At 59.5% G+C, this 9,064-nt stretch overlaps 1 protein-coding gene across 1 annotated transcript; it reads left to right on the top strand.

Moving 5' to 3' along the window:
- Positions 1-1,520: 1,520 nt before the first annotated feature.
- Positions 1,521-9,058, top strand: RSPO4 (R-spondin 4). Its single transcript, XM_033519036.1, has 5 exons — positions 1,521-2,090; positions 5,129-5,317; positions 5,550-5,693; positions 5,784-5,969; positions 8,923-9,058. The coding sequence occupies exons 1-5, from the start codon at positions 2,012-2,014 to the stop codon at positions 8,994-8,996; spliced, it is 672 nt and encodes a 223-aa protein (XP_033374927.1). The 5' UTR covers positions 1,521-2,011; the 3' UTR covers positions 8,997-9,058.
- The last annotated feature ends 6 nt before the right edge of the window (positions 9,059-9,064 follow it).

The raw sequence follows: 9,064 nt of genomic DNA, 5'->3' as shown, positions 1-9,064 counted from the left end.
TCCTTGCCCTTTGGCGCCTACATCTCATCCCGGCCACGGCCATCCACACCAATGCAGCTGCCTGCAGCCAGGATTTGGAGATACTCTGATATGCCCAACACCATTTCCCTAGCCCTATTTTCCTGTGTTGGGATGGCAGCAGCATCACCATGTCCACATGGGCTCCCCAGCCTTTGCAAACTCCTGATGGTAATGCCATGCTGCAGGTTGGGTTGTTTATGGAAATTTGGGCTGAGCCAGATGCTCCAATTTATGCATTTTATGTGTAATTTTTCAATTTATTTCATAATTAGAAAAAAAACCTAAAGTGATCCCAACCATTATTACTCCTGGTTCCCTCAGTTATTACTCCTGGTTTCCTACAGTGAGGCCAAAGGGGTCTGAAATGGCTCCTTTGTTGTCTGATCATTAACCCTTCAGGAATGAAATGCAGCAGTGCTGGATGGAAGCAGTGGGGAGAGAGGCTCAGGGGGGCTGGGGACAGAGAAGGGAAACAGGAGGGAGAAATTCAAGGGGTAGAGAGAATATTAACCCAAATGTACTGTCCCTGGGTATGGCTGGACACCCCAGGACACTGATGGACACTTCCACTGCAGCCCCCTGGGTGGTCCACTCTGGAGCAATGAGTTTGCTGGTTCTCAGCGGACCCCAGCCCGTTCTTCCCTCCTAGATAATGCAGACCCAGAGCACCCCGGGTGGAAAGGAGCCCTGCAAATCACTGGCATGTGGGACGAGAGGGTGGATGATGATCTGCCCCAGGGAGTTCGGAGGGGTCCTGTGTGGCCCAAAAAATCTCTCTATGGCCCTTCTGAGGGGAGGAGAGGGGCACCATGTGCTGCTTTGCACCTGGTGATGACAGGAGTGAATGCACTGTCATTGGGGGCTGTCACTGGTGGCCAGCGGCCTTGGACCCCTGGCTGGGACATCACCAGGCTGTACCAGGGCACGGCTGCCGGCACAGGGTTGGCACGACGGGACGAACACATGGGACAGCCAGGATGGGGACCTGCACCTATAGGTAACCTCGGGTACCCGGTGGGTGAGGTGATCCCCTCCTGTCCCGCATCCCGCTTCAAGCACAGCCCCTAGGGTGGGTTTTGGGGAGCACAGCGTGGGACAAGGGGTGTGGACAGCCGCATGGGAGCCCGGAACAGCTCAGTGAGCTCGTCTTGGCTTGGAATAGCTTGGCACAGCTCGTCTCGGCTCAGCTTCGCTCCCGCAGCTCGGAGGGAGGTGAGTTAAGAAGCGCTCGGAAAATCAGAGTCAGCTGCAATACTGGGGACAGCCGGGGCAGACCCACAGCCGCCGCCGGAGCTGCCGGAGACCCACCACGGCTCCCGGCGACCGGGGGGCTCAGCCCTGCCCGGGGGGCTCAGCCCTGCCCGGGGGCTGTCACTGGCTCCCCCAGCCCTGCGGGGTACAGGAGCGGGGGGCTGAGCCGGGGGGGATGAGCGGGGGGGCCGGCCCAGGCAGCGTCACCCTCCTGGCTCCACCCCCCCAAAATTGCGGGGGGCTTCGCTGTGACCCCGGCGCTGGGATGGCAGCGGGACAGTCGGACCGCGGCGGGACGGCGGGACGGTTCCCAGCCGAGGTGGTGGCTGGAGTGCTCCGGGGGGATCCAGCCAGGGCGTTTGCCAGTCGCTTTGTTGCTGCTGGGGGATTTTTTTTATTTTTATTTTTTTATTTTTTTTTTTAGGATTATTATTATTTTGAAAGGGAGGGTGAGGAGAGGGGGCTGACACTGACTATAAAGGCAGTGCTCCCTGGAGCAGCCGGGCACTTCCCCGCCACCATGAGCACTCCCCGGGCCTGACAGCCCCAGCCTGCCCCACTGTCGCCGGCTCAAGCTGCCCTGAAGCGTGGCTGGCTGTCCGAAGCTCGGGTTGGGATGGTGTGAGCCTGGAGCCGCTCCTCGCCCTCCCACCACCCCTCACCGGCTCTGGCAGGAGCCGAGCCTTCCAGCCGCTTGGATGATTTGATTTCTTCCCTGTCCGACATCACTCCTGCCCAGATGCATTGGATAATATTCATGTTGCTGTTATTCATCAGCTCCATGGAAATGCTCACGCAGAACCGGTGGAAGAAGCAAGGTACAGTGTGCGCAGAGGGCTTGTCCCGCTCGGGTCCTGTGGGGTGGCTCTGGGACACCGGGCTGCCTGCACCAAGCAGGGAGGAGTTGTGAGCCAGGGCTGGAGGTGTCAGGACCCAGAATACCCCCAACTCCTACCCCTGAGCCCCTTTGGGGACCATCTGCGTTCCCCTCTGGGTGTGTGGCACGGGGCTGGCTTGGCAGTGTGGGAAGATGCAGAGCACAGCCCCATAGTGCTGCCTGCCCAGTGCCAGCCCTGCCTTTGGGGCTGGCAGGAGACAAGGGATACTGGGACCAGCTCTGCAAACCCCAGCAGAGCCAGACACAGTGGGGATAGCACAAAATGGGCTGATTTTCCAGTATTTCCTTTCTCTGCATAAGACACTAAGTGCCCTAGGAGTGAAAGGTCCTGGAAGGATGCTCAGAGCCACGGCAGGCACTGCCTGTCCCCTGCTCCATCCTTTCCCCAGGAAGAGGCACCAGCTGAGCCGCTGCTCGGTGCCTGGGCAAGGGCAGGGTGTGCTGGGGCTGTGCTGAGGCACATGTCCCCTTCCATTGGGCACTGGGTCATGTCCCTTCACTGGGCAGTGCCAGGCAGTGCCAGCTGACTGTGTACAATGGGTCCAGGGCTGTTTCTCAGCTCTGTGCCAGGAATGCCTTGGTTTTGGGGCCAACATGTGCCAGGGTAGGGGCAGGACCGACCAGGACCAGGGCTCTCAGGGCTGGAGCCCAGAGTTTCCCTTGAAGTTGTTCCATGTTAAAGGCATGCGGAGGCAGTAGGTGTGTGATGATGTGGGTGGCCAGGCTGGTGGCCAAAACACCCCGGATGGGAAACAGCCAAGCACCAAGAGGGGCTCCAGCTACCAGTGCTGGATGTTGGGATTGCAATGCTCCAAAGGCCTCAGGTCTTGGAAGCCTGGGGATCTGGCCATGGCTTCACACCCCAGATATGTTACATGCATGGGATATAATATGTCTGGGATAACCTGCACAGAAAAGCCAGCACAGAGTCCAGGAGCCATGAAAGCTGCTGCAGCACTCCACAGCCTCCCTCCTGCCACTGGGAGCTCTGGTCTGGGCCAGGGACTCATGGTTCCCAGCAGAACTGGGTGTAAGGTAGGCAGAGATGGGGGATGTCACGCCCATGTCCAGCACAGCTCAGGAACACACTGTGCCCCATGCCCAGTGCCCATCCCAGCTCAGCCCTGCACTCTGCCATCACCACTGGACAGGAGGAGATGTGCCCACCACCTGTCCCTAATCCCCAAGCCCACAGTGTCAGAGTGAGCCACATTCTGTTGCTCTCTGTGGTGGCTTCCAGTGTCACTCCCCATGGCAGAGACGTGAGTTCCATGCCAGCAGCACTGAGGAGTGGAGGAGGATGACCCCACTTCTCCCAGCTCCATAACAGGGGATTGTTTCCAAAGCCAGTGAGAGGAAGGAGGCCTCGGAGCCCATCCAGGACTCCCCACCTTCTTCGCCCTGGCTGGAGATGGAAGGAGAGAAGCAAAAAAACCCCTAAATATCAAAAAGAATTAGGGAAGGGAAAGAGGCTCGTAAATCCATGGGTCTCCAGGGAAGCTACTCCAGCTGCAGCCAGGAACACAAATGTTGTCAGCATTTGGTAAATATCTAACAGAGACCATAACAACTTAATGGATCCAAGGTGCTTCGTTAGCACTCCCAGCAGACACAGCTCTAATGAAGGCTCCTGGCAGTGCTGCTGTCCCAGACAGTGTGCCCCAGAGAAGGGACTGAGATGTGCCAGCTTGGGGACAGCTGCATGACACCACAGCACCATGGACTGGCTGCCAGGGACCAGCGCACAGGGCTGTGGGGCATCACCCGCCATCATCGTCTGACAGAATCCTCTGCCAGCATCCCTCCAGCTTCCCCAGCACCTCTGCCCCAGCCCCACAGCCGAGGGGCTGGGGCAGAGGTGGGACCCTTCTCATGCAGCTTCTGGGGTCAGAAGGACCAGTGCCAGCCACTGATCCCAGAGCTGAGTCTATGTCTGTGCTGGGCAGCACCCAGCAGGTGGCTCGGCCTTGTAGCAACCTTGTCCATGGAAGGTGTCTCTGCCCGTGGCAGGGGGTTTGAGATGATCTTGAAGTGTCCAACCATTCTGTCATTCTATGGTTCTGTAGAGCCCAGGTTCTAAGCATGCCTTTCTGGGGCTTCTGGCACTGTCACTGCTACTGAGGCTGTGTTGCCAGAGCCAAGCAAACAGTTCCCAACACAGGGGTACGGTGAAGGCATTGGATTCCTGCATGCAGGAGTTCAGCGGCCCCGTTCATGATGCCCAGCCAGCCTGAGGTTGCAAAAAGACACAGGGTGTGTGTAATCCCAGAGCTCGATGCTTCCCAGCTCCCAAAGTGCCCCTGTGCCTGGAGCATCCCTCCAAGCTGCTTTTCTGTGTGCTCAGAGAGCAGGAGCAGTTGGCGGTGTCTCTGTGGGCTGGTGGATGTTGGCACCCTGTCCTTGTCCCTGGGAACAGAGGTCACCCACCTCGGGGTCACTCACCCTCCCACAGGCTGGGAGTACAGCACAGGCAGCCAGGGAGGCAGCAGAGGCTCTTGAGCAAACAGACAGATCCTTTTCTCAGCTCCTCTTGAGTGCATCCAAAATGCCCTTTGTCCTCTGATACTTAACAGGCATCAACTGATTAATCCAGGTCAGATCATATTTCTACCCACTGACCCAGTGGTTGTTCCACTTCCCATGGGATGGGCAAGGCTGGCTTGGAATGTGGCTCAGACTGTCACCCATGGGCAGTGCTGGGTGTGGGGCAAACCCTCAGTCTAGATCTTGAAGTGATGGAGGCCATCAGTGGTGACCAAGCTGGGAGTGATGGCTCCATGTGTCCCTCTGCTGCCAGCATGGACAGAGGTGGGGATTGAGGAGCAGAGAGAGGCAGGATGGCATTTGCAGGGTGGCAGGGCAGTGCTGTGACCCTGGTATGTCAGAGAGGGGCTGCCACGGGGTGGGACCCACCTCGGCACCTATGCCATAGTCCCTCTCCTCCATTTGTCCCCGCAGCGAGCGCTGGCCTGCTGGAAAACTGCACGGGCTGCGTCCTGTGCTCTGAAGACAACGGCTGCATCACCTGCCACCACCGGCTCTTCCTGCTCATCTGGAGGGACGGCATCCGCCAGTACGGGATGTGCGTCCACACTTGTCCCCCAGGCTACTTTGGTGTGCGGGGTCTGGAGGTCAACAGATGCACAAGTACGTCCGGGGGTCCCCCTGCTCCCCTCGCCACCCTGCGGGTCCCAGTGCTGCGGGAAGGGCGATGGCTCCGTTTCCCACAGCATCCCTGGTGGCACTGGATCCGGTTGCGGCCGGGCTGGGGGGGCTTCGTCCTTTTGCCCAGAGCTGCAGCCTGGAGCCCGCAGGTTTTGTGTCCCCGGTGGATGCCGGGGATGCCCCAGGCTGTCCCCTGATCCTTCCCTCCCGGCAGAGTGCAGGTCGCCCAGCTGCGAGAGCTGCTTCAGCAGAGACTTCTGCATGAAGTGCAAGGACAAGTTTTACTTGTACAAGGGCCAGTGTTTTCGGCAGTGTCCCCCCGGCACTGCGGCACAGCCCGGCACCCGCGAGTGCCAAGGTAAGCAGCACCCGCACCCCGTGCCCGCCGCCCCCGGGGACGTGCCTGGCGCCGAGGGGTCACCGATCCTTTGTGTCCCTGTCCCTGCAGAGACGTGCGAGCCGGGGCCGTGGAGCGAGTGGAGCGCCTGTACCCACGAGAGCCGGACCTGCGGCTGCAAGTGGGGCGTGGAGACGCGGGTGCGGGAGGTGCCGGAGGCTGCCCGGGACGAGGGGACTGCCTGCCCCACGCTGCTGGAGACCAGGAGGTGCCGCATGAAGAAGCACTGCCCGGGAGGTGAGCACCGCGCCGCCGGGGCTGGGGACAGCTCCAAAGCGAGCCCGAGGGGCGCTGCAGGACGATGGTGGCAGCGGGGGTCTGGCAGCGGCGGGCGAGCCATGCTGTCATCCCCCAAGCATTTTGAAATTCTGGGTAAAGCCGTCATCTCAGGCACATGTGCTGAGCAGTCCTAGGGCTGGCTACTCCAACCTGGCAGTCCCCGAGACTGCCTGGGACGAGCCAGTGTCCCCTTCCATGCTGGGCTGGACTGGGCTGGGCACTGGCACAAACCGCCGTGGTGGGATGAGGCTGCCGAGCTCCAGCTCCCATCCTGCCTCGACGTGAAGGGACGCTTTCTGTACTGCAGCTGTGGGTGAGGAGGATTGAGACACACAGGGGAGGTTCCTGCTGCAAAAACCTCTGAGCTCCCCAAAAGCTGCAATGCTCGTGGAGCAGGAAGGCATCACCCAGGGGATTTCTGATGACCAAAGTTTTGGAAGACACCCCAGGGCACAGTCCCACTCCATGGCTCATCTAGCCAGATGTTCACTCATGCTCCTACACTTCCCCCCACCTCATTCCCAGCCTGGGGGCTCCCTGGCTCAGGGATCTCCCCACCTTTCACACACCAGAGCCGCTGCAGGGTCTGTCCAGGCGGTGCGTGCACGGGTGCAGGGCTGGGGATGGGAACCAGGACATGGCTGATGTCATTTTTGGATGCAGGCATCTGGACTGAAGCTACCCTAATAAATCTCCACTTAATAACTGGCAGAAAGGGGGATGCATGAGATACCGATCTGAAGTGCCTGGCAGCAGATCTGAGCCACCGAGGGTTGCGGTTCGGAGCTGCGGGATCCCTCTGCCGTGGGATGAACTGGCCGGCACCGCCAGCGTGGCAGGGATCAGAGAGGACAGGACTGTGAGGGTGGAGAGAAAAAGGATGAGGAAGGGGGGCAACAGCAGAGGACGTGCGTGCTGGGCGAGGGCCATGGAGCAGGAGAGAGGTTTCATCCCAGCACCATCAATCATAAGTAATATTTTCCTGCTGACAGTGCAGAGGAGCTGATTCCCTTCCCCACCCAGGTCCCAACTCACGTCTTTGGGATGCCAGGTGGCATCGATTTTGAGGATGTTCCCCTCCCTGCTAGTGTGTGCCAGCTCCAGACCCGCAGAGCTGGTGACAGTTTGATGCAAGAAATTTAGTGTGGGAGGACAGGCTCCCACACTGGTGCACAGGGAGCACTGTGTCCTGGAGCACCGTGCCCATGCCCTGCCCTGCCTGGCACACAGCGGGTCCCACTGGCAGGGACTGTTGTGCCAGTGTTTCAGGGGCACCTCATCTTGTGAAGTTATTGGGAAGACACCCCAGAAAAGTGCTTGGCCTCCTGCCTGTGCCTGTGCTCCTGCAAGCCAGAAGCCCTGGGGCTCCGGTGATGGGCTCAGGGACTGGCAGGACTCTGCTCTTGAGGCTGCTATCCGGGATCAGCTTCAGAGACAGGCCTGTTCCCTGTCCAGCAGAAGGAATCCCATGAGTGCCCCCCAAGCAGCTCCTTCAGGAGAGAGCAGCCCCTCCATGCCTCCCACTCCTGGGCAGGCTGTTCAGAGTCCCTGCCACGGCAGAGTGTGTGTCTGCCCTCGCTCCCAGGCTCCTGCCCGCCTGGCCAAGTGCTGGGTTATGGGATCCAGATGCTGGAGGAGGACGAGGAGTTCACTTGATGCATCTGAGACACCCCCAGCCCAGGCGAGCCAGGGCAGGCGGCCGAACCCGACCGTGTGATGAGAGATTTGTGCCACCACTTCTGAGCCATCCAGGCGGCTGGAAGGGAAAAGCTGCCGCGCTTGGCCGTGGCACAAACCCCTCGTGCTGCTGTAAATCTGCCTTGGGTGTCTGTCCCGCTCTCCAGACGCTTGGCGTGCGTGCCGTGCCCTCTCCTTTGTGGGTGGCAACTGTCTGGAGATCAGAGCCGAGAAACAGGGTTTCAGAGCCAGGCAGGACAAGAACTGGAGCCCTCAGAAGGGACTGGGGACAACAGTGCTGGCACACGCAGCACCAGGGACAGTCATGGTCCCTTGTGCCCCTCACACCATGTGCCTCTGATTGGAGTGGGTGTAGGGGGGCAAGGACTGACAAAGCTGCCCATTTTTTGGGGCAACCATTCTGATCTGTAGCATGGACTCCCCCTCCCACTGGAGTCCATGGCACAGCAGGGTTTATCCTGAATCCCTGTTTCTTTGGCGTCTCAGCACCAACACTTCAGCCAGCTGGAAGTGTGTGGCAGCTTCTCTGAGCAAATATTTGGGTCCCAACAGCCTGACCCTGGAAAGCTGGCAGTGGGTTGTCCTGGGATGCATCCAGGCTCCACCAGCACCAGCTGGTTGTGCCACGGGGATGGGGACAATCCACGGGTGGAGGACATCCACAAGGAGAGAGAATTAGCATCTATGCAAGGATGCACTCCAAAGCCACCTTGCTTCCCACCATGCCCAAATCCTCCCAGGGGCTGTGTGGGTCCCATGGTGGTGGGCAGGTTCCCGCATCATGGCAGAGCTGAGCACAGCTGTGCCATGGCTTTGGGGTGTTGGTGCAGCTGCTGTCCCTCTCCAACACGCACAGCCCTTGCTCAGAGAGAAGCTGGGGTTTCTCCAGGCAGCTTCTGCTTGGGTTGAGCTGCCCCACCCCATTCCTAGGGATTTTGGGGTACCAGGACTGAGAGTCCAGCCATGGGAGATGTGGGGACAACACTCCAGTGTCCCTCTGCCCATGCCATCAGCACACCCAGACCCCCACAGACCCACACTGCTGTTTCATGACCGGGAGAGGGCTCTGGGATCCCCAAAATCAGAAACTGGGTCGAGCACTAACAGCCTGAGAGAGGATATGGGATCAGCATCCCATGGATGGGGCTCAGGTCAGATCATATTGCCTGGCCAATAAGTGAGCTCTCCTTTTCTCCTCCTTTTTCTGTTGCAGAGAAAACTGAACCCAAAAATAAAGGCAAAAAGCGACAGAAGAAGCCGAAGACAGAAAGGCACACGGGCACCTAGCAGGCTCCAGCATGGGAGCTGGGGCACCGTGGCAGGAGCTCCCAGCCAGCTCCTGCCACAGTGCTCCA

Source organism: Parus major, chromosome 20 (genome assembly GCF_001522545.3).
Source record: "Parus major isolate Abel chromosome 20, Parus_major1.1, whole genome shotgun sequence".
Classification (NCBI taxonomy): domain Eukaryota; kingdom Metazoa; phylum Chordata; class Aves; order Passeriformes; family Paridae; genus Parus; species Parus major.
Note: the sequence above shows the minus strand (reverse complement) of the source record. Positions and strands in the feature narration are given on the sequence as shown.

Coding starts and splice junctions, on each gene's coding strand:
- RSPO4 (XM_033519036.1), top strand. CDS start 2,012: ATGCATTGGATAATATTCATGTTGCTGTTATTCATCAGCTCCATGGAA. Junction 2,091..5,128: donor GAACCGGTGGAAGAAGCAAG/GTACAGTGTGCG, acceptor TTGTCCCCGCAG/CGAGCGCTGGCCTGCTGGAA. Junction 5,694..5,783: donor CGGCACCCGCGAGTGCCAAG/GTAAGCAGCACC, acceptor CTGTCCCTGCAG/AGACGTGCGAGCCGGGGCCG.